We start from the raw sequence: 21,962 nt of genomic DNA on the forward strand, positions 1-21,962 counted from the left end.
TGGATGCCATAGGAGGAACATGATGGGGGGGGCGGTGATGAGACGGGGAAATGATGAGGGGGGGATATGATGGGGGGGAAATGATGAGGGGGGGGGATGAGGGAGGATGATGAGACAGGGTGGGGGGAATGATGGGGGATCATGATGGGGGACATGAGACAGGGTGGGGGGATGATGAGACAGGGGGAAATGATGGTGGGGGAGGCACTAAAGGCTTAATGTCTGTATGGCTACTGGTGGTCTATGACAGGGGGAAATGATGGGACATGGGGGATGATGGGACATGGGGGGTGGCGATGAGAGGAGTAAATGTGGCACAGGGACTGATAAAAAAGAAGGAATGATGGGGCACTGGAGGGGACGGGACCAAACTGAAGTGCAGAAGAAAATTAAGTTGGGGGGATGATGTGGCATTTAGTCCAAGTCATTTATTTTACATTTTATCTTTTTTACTTAAATTTCCCTGTTAAAATGGGGGTGCATGTTATACGCCGATAAATACGGTAATTAATTTATTTACTTTCCAGTGGTCATGTATTTATCAAATGCGATAGTCGCATCTCCGTTTGTCACTTATGTATTCCAGGTCCAACCTGGCTTACAGAAAGTGCATATGTCTGCAGATAAGGACATTAACACCCACTTTAACAACTGTTCTTGTTCTGCATCATGAAACAAAGCTACTACATTAATGTTAATTTTAGAAAAAATTTATGATATCACTAATAACTCTATTCATTTTAGGGTTGAAAATACACACTGCACACCTTCATTTTAGGACATGTACATGCTGGCGTACCCACAATTTTAAAATTAATGTTGTATTAAAATAGAATGAGGCACAAAATAATTGTGTAAGAATTTACAGACTACGTAAATAATTCATTTGTGGCAGTAACATTTTTCCTTAAAAAATAAAAATAAAAAAAAATCCATAGTAATACAGTAATAGTATAATAGTAATACATAAGGGAAAACTTTTCTGCTTTAAGAAAATGCTTTTGCAAGCGGGTTTCCCGGTCTTGCTTTGATTTATTTATCAAGGTCATGCGTCTATTTGATAAATAGGTCGAATATAAGCAAAAGTAAGTTTAAAAATTTTTTTCATATAAAAGCCATATATTTGAAAAGAATGATAAATTTCCTTCTAGATGATCATGGGGGTCCGACTGCTGAATGGAGAATTGGTCCGATATCCTGTTATTGAATGCTGCTCCATTCGGGGAGGGGGTGCGGGGATTGACTTCTATTCTTATGCTTGGAGGGGGTCCCAGTAGATTCATCAAAAAGAGACCTTGTATGACAGGTGCTGTTCCTGGTTCCAGGGAAATAGTGATGTCCAGTAGATATGTATGATTAAAGTGCTAGTTGGCATTATAGTAATTGAAATATTAGGACCAATGACGTTTTTCGGCGGTACAGTCCTCCTTCCTCAGATTGGCATACAAGATAGTATACAAGCAGAATATTTATAGTTAAAAAATGGGCGCCAAGGTGCAGGAGGGTGGGGTTACAAATCATATGAAACATAAAATTGCCCGAAACAAGAAAACTCCATCATACAATATTATAAGTATGTTACAATATATGGCATTAGGTAAAAATATGCAATATACACAGGCATCAAAATTACAATTAACAACTAAAGGTCACAGCATGCCCGTTCGCGCTGTGAAACTGCGAGGTTCAATGAGCCTAAACATAAACAGTCGAGTAGTATTCTGCTGTCCGGTCTGATGATAGCGATCGTGACACGGAGCATAGTAACTAACTGCGCATTGCTATGGTCGGTGGCCACGTGACTCCATCTGGCCAATGGAAGAAGAAATGTACAAGCCTTGCCTAACTTGATGGTTATGCACGCGTTGCCAGGATCGGGGTCACGTTGTGTAGTCCGAGCACTAGCAGAGCGCTGGAAGAGAAACGCATGTAGGTGACGAATTGTCAACATATAGAGAGAGCTAGTGGAGGTGAAAGTATATTATATGCGCATACTACAAACAAAGCGATAAATAGCGAGACCTCACTAAGCAGAGAATTTTACTGGAGAGAATAAATATAGAAGTAGAATTATGTAAATAAATAGATATAGCCCATAAAAATTTATATCAGTATAAATTATGTGTATATATATATATATATATATATATATATATATATATATATATATATATATATATAATTATAAAAATAGGAATAAAAAAGCATTTAGCAGAGTAAAATACTGGGATCTTATAGTAAAAACGGGACTATTAAGAATATTATGTAATAAAATTATAGAAAAAAATCAAACAGGAGAATAAGGAGAATGAAAGATGATTCACAAAGGGCTTTCAATAAGTTCATTTATACCCTATGGCATCAAAGTGCACAATTTGTATATCCAGAAGTTTTCTCTCTTTTTTTTTTTTTTTTTAGAGAAGTGCTGAGGATCATCTTTGGGTATCACTTCAATGGGAGTGATTACAATATCCCCAAAGTTAGAATCGTGAACCTCTGCTAAATGCCTGGAGACGCTATGGAGCATGAGCAATCCCCAGGCTCATTGAACCTCGCTCTCATTCAACAATGCGGGTTCACAGCGCGAACGGCCATGCTGTCACCTTTAGTTGTTAATTTTAACTTTGATGCCTGTATATATTGTGTGTTTTTACCTAATGCCATATGTTGCAACAAACTTAAAGGGGTTATCCAGGAAAAAACTTTTTTTTATATACCAACTGGCTCCAGAAAGTTAAAATAGATTTGTAAATTACTTCTATTAAAAAAATCTTAATCCTTTCAGTACTTATGAGCTTCTGAAGTTAAGGTTGTTCTTTTCTGTCTAAATCCTCTCTGATGACACCTGTCTCGGGAAACGCCCAGTTTAGAAGCAAATCCCCATAGCAAACCTCTTCTAAACTGGGCGTTTCCCGAGACAGGTGTCATCAGAGAGGATTTAGACAGAAAAGAACAACCTTAACTTCAGAAGCTCATAAGTACTGAAAGGATTAAGATTTTTTTTAATAGAAGTAATTTACAAATCTGTTTAACTTTCTGGAGCCAGTTGAGATATACATCAAAAAGTTTTTTTGCCTGGAATACCCCTTTAAAATATTGTATGACATTGTGTTTTATTGTTTTATGGGTTATATGTTGTTTTTTGTAACTCCACCCTCCTGCACCTCGGCACCCATTTTTTTTTTACCTATAAATATGCTGTTTGTATATTATCTTGTATGCCACACTGAGGAAGGAGGACTCTACCCCCCGAAATGGGTCATTGGTCCTAATATTTCAATAAACAAAATGCCAACTGGCACTTTAATGATGCATACAAGCGCCTGTCATACAAGGTCTCTTTTTGCTGAATTATTTGCTTCTCCAGACGGGACTGGGTTATCCTTCTCCTGTTACCATTCGGGCCTGGCAGTTCATCTCCAGGGAAAGTTTGGTATCCTTCTATAGGGGTGATATGCGCAAAAAGCCCTACATAAGGTGAGCGGCCATTTTTAGGGCCGATGATAGTCTCTCCCCCACTTGGGCTCTGGTGCCTTAGGTAATACACGAGGCACGGTCGTTTTTTTTTTTATTTTTATTTAAGGTACCTCACCACAATTGGCTAGTTATTACCCTTCTGTATCTCCTCCTGTAGAAAGTGACTGCAGGTCAGGGTCACTGCCTTTGGAGTGTTTATAAGAATCATAAGATTTCCCAGTGTGTACCGCCAACAGAGGTCACTGTATAGCCATAAAGTAGCATACATCCTTAAAATGTAAAGGAAGCCTATAGTTTCTAAAAATCTGTCAATGAAGCCTTATTTGCAAATATGTGAGTGCCTTGAGCACAGGAAAGTTGTATTATGAATATAGAACTTAGTACTAATACCCTTATTCCTGTTTCTTCAGGTCTTTGGCCCTTCAGCTAAGCAGATTGAAGTGTACAGGAGTGTAGTATGTCCCATCTTGGATGAGGTTATTATGGGCTATAACTGCACCATTTTTGCGTAAGTAATTTCAATTTTTAATGTTTGCTTATATCCTTAATATGTTGGTGGTTAAATTCTGCATTATAATGTTAAATTGTCTTGTTACCTCCTGTCTATTAGTTATGGTCAGACTGGCACAGGGAAAACCTTCACTATGGAAGGTGAAAGATCTGCTGAGGAGGAGTTCACTTGGGAACAGGTATTCTACATTTAACTCTTACTACTTTTCAATTCTATCAGGACTCATTTTTTGCGCCGTGTTCTGAAGTTTTTAGCGCTACCATTTTTGTGTTGATCGGACTTTTTGATCGCTTTTTATTCATTTTTTCATGATATAAAAAAGGGACCAAAAATACACTATTTTGGACTTTGGAATTTTTTTTTTTGCGTGTACGCCATTGACCGTGTGGTTCAATTAACTATATATATTTTTATAATTCGGACATTTCCACACACGGCGATATCACATGTTTATTTTTATTTACACTATTTTTTTTTTTAATGGGGAAAGGGGGGTGATTCAAACTTTTATTAGGGAATGGGTTAAATTATCTTTACTAACTTTAAAAAAAAATTTTTTTTATCACTTGTTTTTTTTTTTTTTTTTTTTTTTTGCAATATTATAGCTCCCATAGGTAGCTATAATACTGCACACACTGATCTTTTACATTGATCAATGGTTTCTCATAGGAAACCATTGATCAATGATTCTGCCGCTTGACTGCTCATGCCTGGATCTCAGGCACTGAGCAGTCATTCGCGATCGGACAGCGAGGAGGCAGGTAGGGGGACCCTCCTGCTGTCCTACCGCGGTGATCCTGAGCAGCCCACTGAGCTAGCAGGGAGCAGTTTACTTTCATTTTAGATGCTGCGTTCAACTTTGAACGCCTCGTTTAAAGGGTGAATAGCACTCAGCACCTAGATCAGTGCTGCGTGCCATTAGCCACGGGTCCCAGCCATTGTTAGAGGCCGGGCCCGACCCACTATGAAGCGGAGCCACGGCAAGGCCCTGCGTTATAGAAAGGGAGTGGGCGGAGGTTGAATGGGCACGGTCAGATAGTCAATTACAAAATTTATGTTGTACAACTTGTCAAAACATTAATCTTTGGGGTTACTATGGCCCTTGCCGCTCTAAGGCTTTTTCTATTTTTCATCAGTATTTCAATATAAACAAGGATTTTTATTCTGCGCAGGACCCTCTGGCCGGTATAATTCCTCGGACTCTTCACCAGATATTTGAGAAGCTTTCTGAGAATGGCACAGAGTTCTCAGTAAAAGTCTCTTTGCTGGAAATCTACAATGAGGAACTCTTTGACCTTCTGAGTCCTACACCTGACGTCGGTGAGAGGCTCCAGATGTTTGATGATCCCCGCAACAAAGTAAGGCTTCATGTGAATGTTACCCCTTATACTATAGCTCTAAAAGTGCTAGACGGGATTGTAATAGAATTGTCTCCTAGAGAGGAGTCATAATCAAGGGGCTGGAAGAAGTGACCGTACACAACAAGGATGAAGTCTATCATATCTTAGAAAGAGGAGCAGCAAAGAGAACCACAGCATCCACTCTGATGAATGCTTATTCCAGGTATATACCTTAAGTATCTTTACTTCTGAAGTATCTTAAGGTTCTATTCTATAACTGTATGTATTTTGACTGACTCTTAAGGGAGTTTTCCATAAAAAAAATGTATCACCTATTCATAGGATAAACATCTGATTAGTGGGGGATCAAGCACCCATCATACCCTCTGATCTGAGAACAGGGGTCCTGTGGCCTCCTAGGTAAATGGAATGCTAAAACTGTACACTGCCATTCCATTCAAACTCTATGGGACTGCCATAGACAACCAAGCGCTGCACTGAGCTACCGTATATACTAGAGTATAAGCCGACCCGAATATAAGCCGAGGCCCCTAATTTCACCCCAAAAACCCAGGAAAAGTTATTGACTCGACTATAAGCCTAGGGTGGGAAATACATCGTTCCCGCATTTCATCATCCAGACCCCCGTCATTAACACCCCCGTCGTCATCACCCTGTCACCATCCCCCCACTGCCGGGCCTTTGTCATCATCCAGACCCCCCACCCCTTTAGTTTTCTACTCACCTCCCCTCGGTGGGAAGGAAGGGTGAGCTGGTCTGGGCCATCTATGCTGCAGGGACCATCCGGTGGGGAAGGTTAGTCATTCCGGGCTGTCCATCTCCACCGGGAGGCCCTCTTCTCCGCTCTGGGCCGGACCCGGACTAGGGACGTTGCCTTGACTATGACGCACAGGGACATCTCTGTGAGTCCGAGGCCGGCCCGGAGCGGAGAAGAGGGCCTCCCGGTGAAGATAGACAGCCCGGAATGACTAACCCTCCCCACCAGACTGTCCCTGCAGCATAGATGGCCTGGACCAGCTCACTCTTCCTTCCCACCAAGTGGAGGGGAGTAGAAAACTAAAGGGGGTGGTCAGGGTGATGATGAAGGCCCGGAAGTGGTCTTCAACCTGCGGACCTCCAGATGTTTCTAAACTACAACTCCCAGCATGCCCGGACAGCCGATGGCCGTCCGGCCATGCTGGGAGTTGTAGTTTTGCAACAACTGGAGGTCCGCAGGTTGAAGACCATTGAGAAGGGATTGACAGGCGGAGAGTTCACTCGAGTATAAGCCAAGGGGGGCGTTTTCAGCCCGAAGAATCGTGCTGAAAAACTCTGCTTATACTCGAGTATATACTGTATCTTCGTCAGTCCTATAGACTTTAAATGGAGTGATGCTGCCAACACAGAACTGCTGCTCTGTTCAAACTGAGCCTCAATCTGTCTGCTCCAGGTTCAGAGCTGCAGATCTCAGTGTTATGACAATGATAAATTCCCCACAATGTGCTGTCTTAGGCTGCGTTCACATCATGATTTCTCCATCCGACTTGAGTAAATGATTTTATAACTTAAAATTGTATATAAAGTCGGATCCATTACACACAATTTCTGTTCGGGTCTGAAATCTGGTTTGACCACGATTTCAGACCTGAGCAAAAATCGTGTGAAATCTGATGCAGATCAAATCGGATGTGTGTAATGGATCCGATTTTTTTTTTTTTTTTAATGGAGGTCAATGGATCAGATTTTATATACGATTTTAAGTTCTAAAATCGTTTACTCAAGTCGGATGGAGAAATTGTGAGGTGAACGCAGCCTTATTCAGACTTTGGGCAAGTGGAGACCTACATCAAAAGATGTGCAGGGTGTGTAGTTTTCAGTGTTTGCAATAACTTCAATTATGTTTTTGTCCACAGTCGGTCTCACTCAGTGTTTTCAGTCACCATTCACATGAAAGAAACTACAGTTGATGGAGAAGAGCTAGTGAAAATTGGGAAGCTAAATTTGGTAAGATTTTTTTTTTTTTTTGGGCCGCGCCTTAGCTTTTTATGGGGGGGGAGTCTTAGTCAGGTCACTGGGGCCCCTCTGTATTTTCCTTACCCAGTAGTCCTTATAGCTTCTGGTTGTATAGGTAGCTACAGGATCACTCATTTTAATGGAGTCTTGTTGGAGTTTCCTGCACAACAGAAAGGAAAGTCAGACCCCCCGACTATCATAATGATGATGCTAGTGATATGCCGTATTGCTCAAAGGGTATGTTCACACATACTGTATACACTAAAGGCTCATCCACACTATGGAATCTCTGACCGTAGATATTCCGGGCAGAGATTCAATCTGGCGCAATTTCCAACTAATAGACCACCAAAGGGTGACCCAAAAGAACCCTATTTCCCATATATACAAAACTTATCTTTATCAATGCACCACACAAAAGAAAACTTTAAAAATAGAGTGCTTATATGACCTCCTTGAACTGTATGTAACAGTGTTTACCCCATGTACCTGCAGTGTATCATGCGGGACAGAGTAAGCACTTTCTTAAAATCAATTCTCAGCTCCCCTCGACATGTTTCGCTACTGAACGTAGCTTTGTCAAGAGGACACAGAGCACTGTGTCGAAAGCTACGTTCAGTAGCGAAACATGTCGAGGGGAGCTGAGAATTTATTTTAAGAAAGTGCTTACTCAGTCCCTCATGATACACTGCAGGTACATGTGGTAAATATTGTTATTCAGTTCAAGGAGGTCCGGTTGGCCCCCTATAACATAAATTATATAACAACCGGAGTACAAGCACTCTATTTTTAAAGTTTTTTTTTCTTTTGTATGGTGCATTAATAAGGATAATTTTTGTATATATGGGAAATAGGGTTGTTTTGGATCACCCTTTGGTGGACTATAGGAAATTTGATTATTACCTGCCATTTATCGGTCTTCATCAATATAGTTGTCAGTCTGGAGTAAGTCCTGCAAAAACGACTGCTCCGAAATGACCTGTCTTAATAGACAATGCATTTAAGGGTGTTTTTTTACTGCTAGAATGAACATGTCTGCTGTGGAAATTCCGTAGTGTGAATGATGCAGCAGAATCACATTGAGAACAATGGGAGACTGCTGCACTGTATTCTCAAAGGGGAATTCAGCTTGAAAAATCCATAGTGTGAATGACCTGAGGATTTTTTGCTGCGTAAATCAATAAAAATAAATATTTCATGTGCAGTGTTTACTGTACATGTGAACCCAAGGAATGGAGTACCACTGTATAAAGCTGTGGTCTTCAACCTGCGGACCTCCAGATGTTGCAAAACTACAGCTCCCAGCATGCCCGGACAGCCGTTGGCTGTCCGGGCATGCTGAGAGTTGTAGTTTTGCAACATCTGGAGGTCTGTAGGTTGAAGTGAATTGTACTTTTTAAAATGTTTTTTATTTTATTCCGATCAGGTGGATTTGGCTGGCAGTGAGAACATCGGTCGCTCCGGAGCTGTAGACAAGAGAGCCCGAGAGGCTGGAAATATTAACCAGTCTCTGCTGACGCTGGGTAGAGTTATCACCGCTCTGGTAGAGAGAGCCCCACATATTCCATACAGGGAGTCCAAGCTCACTAGGATCCTCCAGGACTCTCTAGGAGGAAGGACAAAAACCTCAATCATTGCTACAGTCTCTCCAGCCTCCATTAATTTAGAGGTAATGTATGGTTTCTTGTGTAACTCCATTTTTCTAGGCACATTCTACACTTGTGTAATGTTGAAAGTGGTTCAGTACTATTCACAGCTCCTTGGCCTATCCCCTTTTTAGTGTTAAAAAAACATTCAAACCACCCCCTTCAAAAACTGTACCTAAAAACTGTGCCAGTACTTTTGCCTTCTCATTGTGGCCAGAATGCGATTACCGTATTTTTCGTCATATAAGACGCTCTAAACACCAAAAAAGGGGGAGGAGATATGCTCATAAATGTATAGGGTCCTGTGGTAAATGCTCTAAATATGAAACCAAAAGAAAAAGAAACCACTTGAGAACGGACCATGTATAAACTAAAATGAGTTTTATTGAGAATAATATCAAGACATATAATGATTACACACACAGCATGGACAAACAAAAAGTGGGAACCAGGGAGCAGGGGGAGATAAAAAGAAAGTAACAATAGTATATATATAGTGTCCAAGTGTGCTGAACAATTTAAAGTGCCAGCAACGTGCCATGAGTAAATAGGACCAATATCTTAAAAACGCACACAAAACGGATCACAGAGAAAACCAGATATAATAGTGACATAAAACAGTGAGACTCCCTCCGCTCCCCAGTTACCCACCAGACCTCCAACGCGTTTCACCCAACGGGGCTTTATCCAGGAGTGCTCCCTGGTTCCCACTTTTTGTTTGTCCATGCTGTGTGTGTAATCATTATATGTCTTGATATTATTCTCAATAAAACTCATTTTAGTTTATACATGGTCCGTTCTCAAGTGGTTTCTTTTTCTTTTGGTTTCATATAAGACGCTCTGGCATATGAAACGCACCTAATTTTATAGGATAAAAATCTAGAAAATAAAGATTCTGAACCAAATACAATGTAAAGTATAGGACAGTGATCTTCAACCTGCGGACCTTCAGATGTTGCAAAACTACAACTCCCAGCATGCCCGGACAGCCAACGGCTGTCCGGGCATGCTGGGAGTTGTAGTTTTGCAACATCTGTAGGTCTGCAGGTTGAAGACCACTGGTATAGGAGGTAGGACTCGTGTCCCCGCCGCTCCGGACCAGTCACCGCTCATCACCGCTGCCCTGGATGTCACCCTCTATCGCTGTCGCCGTGTCCCCGGGGTGTCCCCGTCGCTCCGGAACATCTCTGCTGAGCGTTATCCTCGCTCTCCGTTGCCACCATGATGTCGCTACGCACGCTGCTCTTATTGGATGACGGGACGGCGTGCGCGACGACGGAGAGCAGCGGCCATGCAGGGGATCCCGGCACGGAGCAGACACAAAGGAGGCAGTTAAGGTCCCTCCCGGTGTCCTGTAAGCTGTTCGGGATGCTGCGATTTCACTGTGGCGGTCCCGAACAGCCCAACTGAACAGCCGGGTTAGTGTTATTTTCACTTCACCGCGATCCGTGATGTCCTGTATTAGCTGCGGGTCCCGGCCGTTGATGGCCGCAGGGACCGCCTCGATAGGACAGGTATTTGCCGTATAAGATGCACCAACTCCCCCCCCCCCCCCCCCCCCCACAGTTTTGGGGAAGAAAAAGTGCGTCTTATACGGCGAAAAATACAGTACTTGCATGCCATGATGCCATAACCATTTTGTTATAGAAGAGGGGGCAGATGAGACACAATTGTTTAATTGCAGACTTTGTAGTCTGTAACCATAGAGACACAGTTTTGCATCCGAGATGTAAGCGGAAGAATAGCATTTTATCAGTATTTGCAAACTTACAATTCATTGCCAGTAGAGAGATGCCCCAATAGTACTGGTAGCATCCAATGCAACTTTTATCACTGACTAAGAGGTGCTACCTAAAATTTAACCTTTAATAGATATAAAAACATTTTTTAATGTATATATATATTTTTTTTTTTAATCCAAAGAGCAAAAATCCATTGTGATACAAACCATAAAGGGCTACAATGAGTGAAGAAGAACTTGCAGGAATCAAAAAGGGGTCGCCACCAGAAAACAAATATATGGGGATGGTACAGTGACTTAGGATAATGAAGCTGATGTTGCTCCCCTTTCCAAGTGGTCCTAACCAATTCTTAAACTATTCTTGTAACAAAATAAAATCCCAATGCGTTTACCCCTTTAAAAAAAAAAAAAAAAAAAATATATATATATATATATATATATATATATATATATATATATATATATATATATATATATATATATATATATTAATATTAATACAGGGTTTATTAGGAGATAATAAAGGCGTAAAAATGTTCTTGCTGACATACCGTAATTTAGAGGGAGATACACAGGTATAGTGCTAATAGGGGGAATATAAGGCTGGTTTTGCAACAGCTAGAGGCACACTGGCCTAAAATAAGTCAACTAATAGTAAACATGCACTAGACAGTGCAGATTAAATCTAGAGATGCACTAGATTAAATCTAGAGATGCATCTCTAGATTTAATCTGCACTGTCTAGTGCATGTTTACTATTAGTTTACTTATTTTAGGCCAGTGTGCCTCTAGCAGTTGTGCAACAGCTGAAGGCACATTGGTTGGGAAACATTGCTTTAGCCAAAGATTGCACGCACTTACATTTTAGGCTTTTATGCGTTGTCTTCATTGCTATGTGCCACAGCATTTAAAGCATAAATTCAGGGTTGACAGCCATAGAAAACGGGACCAGTGTGTATAACTGAGTATACCCGTACCAACTATATTTGCAGTTGGGTGCATTCATTTCAGCTATTGTCATAGTTGGACAAAATGAACCCAAAATGTCTGGATTGTGATGATCACTTAGGATGATGTTGTTTACCATTCAAGAAATGTATTTTTTATTCTTTAGGAAACTGTAAGCACTCTGGAATATGCCAACCGAGCAAAGAATATTCTGAATAAACCAGAGGTGAATCAAAAACTCACCAAGCGGGCCCTAATAAAGGTAAATATAAATTCTTACTGACACTTTGCTGTCAGGTTGATATATATAGTCCTCAGTAATTGGGGGCCAAAAAAACTTTTTATATGTTGTACATCTTGGAAAAACTATAACCTTTCTAATATACTTAAGAACATTTTATTTCCTTTTTTAGAGAAATTATGGCTTTATAATATCAGTTGTTTGGTTTTGTCCTCATAGAAGTATCTTTCTCTATAGGAATACACGGAGGAGATTGAGCGATTGAAGAGGGACCTTGCAGCAGCCAGAGAGAAGAATGGAGTCTACCTCTCTAGTGAAAACTACGAGTAAGTTTAGCTAAATGGATAAAACTCCAGCTGTTAAGGCTTTGTTTAAATCTGTGTTGGAGACTCTTGTTTTTCAATTGCAGATTTTTATTGCCTTTAATAGAAAGAAAAGTGCTGCGTACAATGTAAAATTTTAGTCATGGTTGAACCCAGTAAGCTAGAGCCCCGCGAGGGACGGTTTTCTTAATCCTGATCCCGATGAATTTCTGACCATTACCACCTCCTACAACATGTCCAATTCTGCCCGCTGCAACAAAAATTCTGAGCTAGAAATGGTGGCCATGTGGTTGCTGTACTGAGCAGATATGCCATTCAGGAGCCTGGAAAAGCTGGGTGAGCTTCTTGCCTAGCCTATGGCTCACAAGAGCAAGAAGGTGAGTAGTGAACTGAGCCACGGAGGCAGGACCCCCACGCTGCCCCTTCAGAAGTATACCACTGCGACAAGGGGCCTGCATCTGCACGTGCAATCAGGTGCACCTTCTACTTTTAGTGCCTGGCTACTGTAGCAGATGTGCTGCCTGGCGTCAAGTGGTCCCCAGCAGTAGAGGCTGATTGGGATCATCTGGCCCTGGGGTTATATAACATAGAAGTCTGCTCTGTGGTGCAGGAGTGCACAGGATTTGTGGGACCCTCTGGTATAGTGTGACACTACCAGCTCCTGCCTGCAACTTACTCACTACTGCCTGCAAGTCTGTTTGTTTATATATTTTTTTTAAGTGGGTCCTGCAGGATCCCAATCCTACTGCAGTCTTCTACAGTGAACCACATAAGTCAATGGCAATGGGCTTCATTGCCAACAGATCCAGCGCATTGTTGTAACAACGTCTGAGTTCATGCCCTCAGGGTTATCCTTTTTTTTTTTTTTTCTTTTCAGGCAGCTTCAGGGTAAAATAGTATGCCAAGAAGAGCAGATCTCAGAATTTACTGATAAAATTGCAGCTATGGAGGAGGAGCTTAAGAGGGTGAGTTTATTGTTATTGGCTTAAATGTTTGATATAGAGATAACTAATGGACTATAACTAATAGCGGCCTTATGTATATTGTTTGATTATACAGATTTATTTATTCACTTAATTTATGGCAGGTTACAGAGCTGTTCTCTGAGAGTAAGAAGGAGCTGGAGGAGTGTAACACGGTGCTTCAATGTAAGTCCAAAGAACTAGATGAAACCCAGAAGAATCTACAGGAATCTAAAATTCAGCTGGCTCAGGAGGAGTTTGTAGTATCTGCATTAAAGGTCACAGAGAAGAAACTTCACAACACTGCTAATAAGGTAACGCTTCATCCCCTCCATTGTAACATGTTGTCGTACATACTATACATCCTTTAAAGGGAACTAATCAGCATATTTTAGCATATATAACACTTGTCAATGCGGTATATACTCGAGTAGTAGCCGTTCCGAATATAAGCAGAGGCCCCTTATTTCACCCCAAAAACCTAGGAAAAAAACTGTCAATCCCTTCGTCATCATCCAGAACCCCCCTTTTTGTTTTCTACTCGCCTCCCTAGTTGTCGCTTTCTTGGTGGGAAGGAAGGGTGAGTTGGTCCGGGCCGTCCATCTTCGGCCATCTATGCTGCAGGGACCGTCCGGTGGGGGGGGTTAGTCGTTCCGGGCTGTCCATCTTCACCGGGAGGCCCTCTTCTCCGCTCCGGGCCAGCAACGGACTAGTGACTTTGCGTTGACGATGACTCACAGGGATGTCCTTGCACAGCAGACGTCGTGACATCCCTATGCATGAACGTCCCTGCGTGGTGGCGTCAATGCAGCGTCACTAGTTCGGGGCCAGCCCGGAGCAGAGAACTTTTAATAACTTGTTTAAAGGGGTACTGCAGCCAAAATGAGCTTATCCACAGGATAGGAGATAAGTAGCTGATCACGGGGGGCACTGACTCTGATTCTGTGGGAGTGCTGATGATGCCTGAGTGCTGGACTCCAGTCTCCTTGGAGCTCCCATAGAAATCAATGGAGCGCATGCCATCTACTGCACACTCCTCACTCAGAGCAGTGTCCCGTTTCGGATATAAGGGAGAAGTTAATTTTAGCTGCTGAGCCCCTTTAAGCTTTGTTGAGTTGTGCCCTGGACATACACTTCTGTTCATGAATGCTAATATTACAGATTTGTGATGGTATCGGAAGTTAACAGACTACAGAAGGGTTCTCTTGTCAGGTTTGAAGGGCATCTTCACAAACAGTCCCATTTACGTTGCCTTTCCAGCTTGTCTTTTTGTGTATAAGCTTTCTGGAAATCCTGTGTATTCATCTTTTCATTATAGCTGCTGAGCACTGTTAAAGAGACCACAAAGGATGTGTCGGGTCTCCATGCCAAACTAGATCGCAAAGCAGCAGTGGAACATCACAATGCCCAGGTCCATGGGAAGTTTGCAGAAGAAATGGATAAAATGTTTAGCACAATTCAGAGATCTGTGGATGAATATCATACAAAGCAGCAGGCGAAGTTGGATGGCTACACCAGCTCCATAAGTAAGTGCAGTCATGTACAAGATCTGACATCAGGAGAGAATAATCTCTGAGACTAAAATCCATTCGGCTGACATTTCTGTCCCCCATACACCTGCTTGGTTGCCAAATGTATATGTTTTCTGAAAAAAAGTCATTTCAGGCTCTTGACAGCAGCTTCTCTTTGTAAGGGCAAAAGGATCAGGGAGCTTGAAATCCATATACAATTCTCCAGACATTTGCCATCTTAAAGGGGTATTCCAGGCTAAAAAATCTTATCCCCAATCCAAAGGATAGGGGATAAGAAATCTGCTGCTGCTCAGAAGGCTGCTGAGAACCCCCTGCGATCTCCCTGCAGCACCCGCATTCTATGCGGGTGCTGAATCTCCAGTTTCAGAAACTTCCGGGACTGGGGACACGATGCCACGCCCCCTCCATTTATGTCTATGGGAGGGGGCGTGACGGCAGTCACTCCCCCCTCCCATAGACATGAATGGAGGGGGCGTGGCGTGACGTCACGTCCCCAGTCCCGGAAGTTTCTGAAACTGGAGATTCAGCACCCGCATAGAATGCGGGTGCTGCAGGGAGGTCGCGGGGGGGTCTCAGCAGCGCCGCCACCCCCCCAGAATCGGATTTATTATCCCCTATGGATAGGGGATAAGATGGTTTTTGCCCGGAATACCCCTTTAAGATCCCAATAAATAAACTTGAAGTGGCTGATCCAGCTAAAGAAGACATGCTTGTCCAATTTACATCCAATGTGTATGGCCATCTTAGATGCAAGATTCTAATATATTAGTACTATGTCCTCAGGCTGTTATACCATTTTAGAAGACATTAGTAATATATAGCCCTGCTTATGCTCTATAACTTAGCCTGGATTTATATAAACTATGAAATCCCTTTTACGTTAGAGATATTTATGGCTAGTTTAAGGATATAAAGAGTTGGTTAAGAGCTGGACATTCTTCTTGCAGATGACCTCCTCTCTGTCAGCTCTTCAGCTTTAAGTGCCACAGCCTCTGCAGTGTCCAAATCCTTCAGTACGGTCCAGGATACAGTGTCCAGTCAGGTGACTCGTAGCTTGGATGCAATAGTAAAGCAGGAAGGCTTATCGACCCAAGCAAAGGAAGAGCTGCTGAAACAGATGGTATGTAGTTGCGAGTGTATGATGGTATGTAGTCATTGGTTTGTGGATGTAAAACAAAAAATTAATACAAAAAAATGGATTTCCAGCACAGACCTTTTTTTTTTTTAATTTTTTTATTTAAAAGGGGTTATTGGGAGAATAAATGCTATAACCTATCCACCGGAGTTCTCCTTTTTAATGCATTTATCTAGGTGTCTAAAGAAGAAAAATGCCTCTGCTCGGTTGGCTTAAAGGGGTACTCCGCCCAAGGACATCTTATCCCCTATTCAAAGGATAGGAGATAAGATGTCAGATCGCGGGGGTCCCGCACCTGGGGACCCTGGGATCTCTGCTGCAGCACCCCATTATCATTACTGCACACAGCAAACTCTCTGTGCAGTAATGACGGGTGATACAAGGGCTGGAGCATCGTGGCATCACGGCTCCACCCCCTCGTGATGTCAGGGCCCTTCCCATAAACTTTCATTAAGGGGGCCGGGCTGTGACGTCATGAGGGGCAGAGCCGTGACATCACAATGCTCCGGCCCCTGTATCGCCCGTTGGCGTGCTCTGTGCAGTAATGATGGCGCGGTGCTGCAGACAAGATCCCTGGGGTCCCCAGCGGCGGGACCCCCGCGATCTGACATCTTATCCCCTATCCATTGGATAGGGGATAAGATGTCCCGGGGCAGAGTACCCCTTTAAGGCACATTATATAGTGCTAGTGGAGGATTTGAGTGTTAACAGCTACAACTGAACACGTTTTTCTTATGGCATCTGTTAAAGATAAAAAAAAAAATATATATATATATATATATATATATATATATATATATATATATATATATATTATATATAATATATTATATGAGATTTAACAAAACCTGTGCAAAGGAAAAGTTGCCCATAGCAACCAATCAGATCGCTTTTATTTTGCAGAAGCCTTGTTAGAAATGAAAGAAGCGATCTGATTGGTTGCTGTGGGAAACTGGGTGACTTTTCCTCTGGACAGGTTTTTTTGATCTCCCCGCAGTGTTTAACCCCTTAAGGACTGAGCCCTTTTTCACCTTAAGGACTCGGCCATTTTTTGCAAATCTGACCACTGTCACTTTAAACATTAATAACTCTGGAATGCTTTTAGTTATTATTCTGATTCCGAGCTTGTTTTTTCGTGACATATTCTACTTTAACGTAGTGGTAAAATTTTTTGGTAACTTGCACCCTTTCTTGGTGAAAAATCCCAAAATTTGATGAAAAATTTGAAAATTTTGCATTTTTCTAACTTTGAAGCTCTCTGCTTGTAAGGAAAATGGATATTCAAAATAAAAAAAATTTTTATTCACATATACAATATGTCTACTTTATATTTGCATCATAAAATTGATGAGTTTTTACTTTTGGAAGACACCAGAGGGCTTCAAAGTTCCGCAGCAATTTTCCAATTTTTCACAAAATTTTGAAACTCTCTTTTTTTCAGGAACCAGTTCAGGTTTGAAGTGGATTTGAAGAGTCTTCATATTAGAAATACCCCATAAATGACCCCATTATAAAAACTGCATCCCCGAAAGTATTCAAAATGACAATCAGTAAGCGTTTTAACCCTTTACGGGTTTCACAGGAATAGCAGCAAAGTGAAGGAGAAAATTCACAATCTTCATTTTTTACACTCGCATGTTCTTGTAGACCCAATTTTTGAATTTTTGCAAGGGGTAAAAAGGAGAAAATTTTTACTTGTATTTGAAACCCAATTTCTCTCGAGTAAGCACATACCTCATATGTCTATGTTAATTGTTCAGCGGGCGCAGTAGAGGGCTCAGAAGGGAAGGAGCGTCAAATGGTTTTTGGGGGGCATGTCACCTTTAGGAAGCCCCTATGGTGCCAGAACAGCAAAAAACCCCACATGGCATACCATTTTGGAAACTAGACCCCTCGGGGAATGTAACAAGGGGTAATGTGAACCTTAATACCCTACAGGTGATTCACGACTTTTGCATATGTAAAAAAAATATATATTTTTTTTACCTAAAATGCTTGGTTTCCCTAAAGTTTTACATTTTTAAAAAGGGTAATAGCAGAAAATACCCCCCAAAATTTGAAGCCCAATTTCTCCCGATTCAGAAAACACCCCATATGGGGGTGAAAAGTGCTCTGCTGGCGCACTACAGGTCTCAGAAGAGAAGGAGTCACATTTGGCTTTTTTGAAGGAAATTTTGCTCTGGGGGCATGCCGCATTTAGGAAGCCCCTATGGTGCCAGGACCGCAAAAAAACCCCACATGGCATACCATTTTGGAAACTAGAGCCCTCGGGAAATGTAACAAGGAGTTAAGTGAACCTTAATACCCTACAGGTGTTTCACGACTTTTGCATATGTAAAAAAAAATTAAAAAATTTACCTAAAATGCTTGGTTTCCCAAAAAAATTTACATTTATACAAAGGGTTAAAGCAAAAAATACCCCCCAAAATTTGAAGCCCAATTTCTCCCGAGTACGGCGATACGCCATATGTGACCCTTAACTGTTGCCTTGAAATACGACAGGGCTCCAAAGTGAGAGCGCCATGCGCATTTGAGGCCTAAATTAGGGATTGCATAGGGGTGGACATAGGGGTATTCTACGCCAGTGATTCCCAAACAGGGTGCCTCCAGCTGTTGCAAAACTCCCAGCATGCCTGGACAGTCAACGGCTGTCCGACAATACTGGGAGTTGTTTTTTTGCAACAGCTGGAGGCTCCGTTTTGGAAACCGTGGCGTACCAGACGTTTTTCATTTTTATTTGGGAGGGGGGCTGTGTAGGGGTATGTGTATATGTAGTGTTTTTTACTTTTTATTTTATTTTTTGTGTTAGTGTAGTGTAGTGTTTTTAGGGTACAGTCGCACGGGCGGGGGTTCACAGTAGTTTCTCGCTGGCAGTTTGAGCTTTTGCAGAAAATTTGCTGCAGCTCAAACTTGCAGCCCGATACTTACTGTAATCCTCCGCCCATGTGAGTGTACCCTGTACATTCACATTGGGGGGGACATCCAGCTGTTGCAAAACTACAACTCCCAGCATGCGCTGACAGACTGTACATGCTGAGAGTTTTAGTTTTGCAACAGCTGTAGGCACACTGGTTATGTATCACGGAGTTTGTGACCTTACTCAGTGTTTCAAAACCAGTGTGCCTCCAGCTGTTGCAAAACTACAACTCCCAGCATGTACGGTGCATGGTGTAAGGTGACTGCTGGGAGTTGTAGTTTGCAACAGCTGGAGGCACACCGGTCGTGAAACAATGAGTTAGGTAAAAAAAAAAAAACTAAGTTTCACAACCAGTGTGCCTTCAGCTGTTGCAAAACTACAACTCTCAGCAGTCACCGACAGCCAACGGGCATGCTGGGAGTTGTAGTTATGCAACCAGCAGATGCACCACTACAACTCCCAGCATGCACTTTAGCTGTTTGTGCAAGCTGGGAGTTGTAGTTATACAACAGCTGAAGGTACACTTTTCCATAGAAAAAATGTGCCTCCAGCTGTTGCAAAACCATAAGTCCCAGCATGCCCATAAGGGAATGCTGGGAGTTGTGGTGGTCTGCCTCCTGCTGTTGCATAACTACAGCTCCCAGCATGCCTTTTTTGCATGCTGGGAGCTGTTGCTAAGCAACAGCAGGAGGCTGTAACTCTCCTCCTGCTGCTGCTCCATCGCAGGCTGTCCCTCGCCGCCGCCGTCGCTCCTGGGGCCCCGATCCCAACATGGACGCCGGGGATCGGGGACCCCAGCACCCGGGGTCGTCTTCCCGCACCCGCTCACGCCCTCCGGAAGAGGGGCGGAGCGGGTGCGGGAGTGACACTCGCAGCAGGCGCCCTGATTGGTCGGCCGGTAATCCGGTCGACGAATCAGGGCGATCGTGAGGTGGCACCAGTGCCACCTCACCCCTGCAGGCTCTGGCTCTGGCTGAACAGCCAGTTATTCCGGGTCACCGGGTCACTGGAGACCCGATTGACTCGGAATCGCCGCAGATCGCTGGACTGAATTGTCCAGCGATCTGCGGCGATCGCCGACATGGGGGGGCATAATGACCCCCCTGGGCGATATGCCGGGATGCCTGCTGAACGATTTCAGCAGGCATCCGGCTCCGGTCCCCAACCGGCTAGCGGTGGGGACCGGAATTCCCACGGGCGTATGGATACGCCCTGCGTCCTTAAGGACTCGGGATGCAGGGCGTATCCATACGCCCTGCGTCCTTAAGAGGTTAATGCCACTCAAAGGTGTTGTTCAGAAATATGCCTAGGCTGATGAAGACTGTACTTCCCGCTCTTGCTTCCCCACGGCCTCTGTCATCGTGGTGCCCAATCCTTCATCCCCTGGTGCTGTGGTCAACAAGTCACATTGCCTCTTCACCAATCACTGCCAAAAGCGGGATGTCTCCCCTGTCAATAATTGGCTGACTGGCATGGTGTCACGCCAACCCCAGCACCAGAAATTGAAGTTCAGCCAGAATGAGCTCTGTGGAAACAATCTGTGTACCTAGTGCTTGGTGGGCAGAGGCAGGATTAAACCACTGCTGCTCTCTATGTGGTCCAGCTGTCTGCCCCATCTGCAGCTGCTCTTAAAGCATGCACAGATATGTAAAAAGGTGCATGTTTTTGCCAGTTGGTGGGTTTAATGGTCAAATTGTGGCCTCCTTTGGACTGACAAATTTACCCACACTTTGTACAAAATCTAAGATTGTAAGCAGGAATAGATTTTTTGGCAAGACAATTAAGAGTTGTACTTTGGTTTAAAGGGGTACTCCGGCCCCAAGACATCTTATCAAGGGGGGTCCCGCCGCTGGGGACCCCCACAATCTAGCATGCAGCACCCACCTATAAGTTTTGCCCGAAGCGCTGGAGGTTCGCAGTCTTTTGCCTCCCGACCACGGGGACTGATTATCGTGACATCACGACTCCGCCCCCTTGTGACTTCACGCCCCACCCCCTCAATGCAAGTCTATGGGAGGGGGCATGACTCCGCCCCCTCGTGACGGCCTATCCTTTGGATAGGGGATAAGATGTCTTGGGGCCGGAGTACCCCTTTAAAGAAGAAGGTAATGGCCAAAAAAAACACTTTTTGCATAATGCCTGGGCTGCCTGCAAGTAAAACAATTAATAGGCAGGGGTGTGGGAATTTAATGGAAAATCTACTTGTCCACGGGACTAAAACAAAGCAAAATCTAATTGTCCCTCATGACGATTCACTTGTCCGGGCCAACTTTCGCATTTACACTCTCTCGTTTTTTCCGCCTTACCCTATAACACCCACAACTAACTACTATTATGATACCTTTTAATTTTTCAATAACATATTCTCCAAAACAGAAACAAAAATATTGATGAAGAAAAATTGAAGTAGTAAAACATAACTTTGCAGATTTGGTGGTTTTCTTTTCTACGCCATTTACCTTGTGGTTGAGGGAACATGTTATATTTGATACTTTAGGCCGCCTAATTACAGCAATACCAGATTTGTATAGTTCCCGTCATGTTTTACTAATTAAAAAAAAAATCAGAACTTTTTTTTTTTTATTGCAATTTTCTAACTCCTGTAGCTTTTTTTAATTTGCATACCAGGCTGTATGAGGGCTCATTTTTTGCGCCATAAACTGTGTTTTGTATTGAACTTTTAATATAGAAGGGGTTAATGTGTATCTTTTAAACTTTTATCAAACATTTTTTTTTTACACTATTAGTCCCTTAGGGGACTTTTTTAGGAGGAATCCTTAGATTCCTCATACAGATCAATTATATTGAACTTCATTGATCTGTGTGCTCTGTGATCCATTGATAAAGCCTTGTCCAGCCAGGATCTATCAATGACAGATCCACAGACACCAGGGAAGCAGAGGTAAGCCCTCTGGCTACTGCTATAGTGGATCTGCCCCCCTGCGATCACGCTGCAGGGGGGGGGGGGTGCTCTAGCCCACCAGGGAGCATTCACATGTCCCTTTAGATGCCACTGTCAGCTTTGACAGCAGCGATCTAAAGGGTTAATTGCCAGCCGCGATGATCTGCATTGCAGCATGCTGGCTATTATCGGCGGCCCCCAGCTACTGAAATCAGCTGGGGGCTGCAGAGTACAGAGTGGGCAGGAGTTGGGAGCCGGCTCCATATACTCCTGA

General features: G+C 43.1%; 1 protein-coding gene across 4 annotated transcripts in view; it reads left to right on the forward strand.

Annotated features, from left to right (window-relative positions):
* KIF11 (kinesin family member 11) overlaps positions 1–21,962 on the forward strand; it is a 100,719-nt gene that overhangs the window by 65,035 nt on the left and 13,722 nt on the right. For all 4 annotated transcript variants that reach the window (XM_056529395.1, XM_056529394.1, XM_056529392.1 and 1 more), the window contains exons 4-15: positions 3,888–3,985; positions 4,088–4,166; positions 5,161–5,346; positions 5,427–5,551; positions 7,242–7,332; positions 8,768–9,010; positions 11,843–11,938; positions 12,155–12,243; positions 13,118–13,205; positions 13,328–13,516; positions 14,521–14,728; positions 15,682–15,854. In XM_056529395.1, coding sequence (XP_056385370.1) covers positions 3,888–3,985; positions 4,088–4,166; positions 5,161–5,346; positions 5,427–5,551; positions 7,242–7,332; positions 8,768–9,010; positions 11,843–11,938; positions 12,155–12,243; positions 13,118–13,205; positions 13,328–13,516; positions 14,521–14,728; positions 15,682–15,854 — 1,665 coding nt within the window. The remainder of the gene's footprint in view (positions 1–3,887; positions 3,986–4,087; positions 4,167–5,160; positions 5,347–5,426; positions 5,552–7,241; positions 7,333–8,767; positions 9,011–11,842; positions 11,939–12,154; positions 12,244–13,117; positions 13,206–13,327; positions 13,517–14,520; positions 14,729–15,681; positions 15,855–21,962) is intronic.

The sequence above is a fragment of the Hyla sarda genome, chromosome 7 (assembly GCF_029499605.1).
Source record: "Hyla sarda isolate aHylSar1 chromosome 7, aHylSar1.hap1, whole genome shotgun sequence".
NCBI classification, from domain to species: domain Eukaryota; kingdom Metazoa; phylum Chordata; class Amphibia; order Anura; family Hylidae; genus Hyla; species Hyla sarda.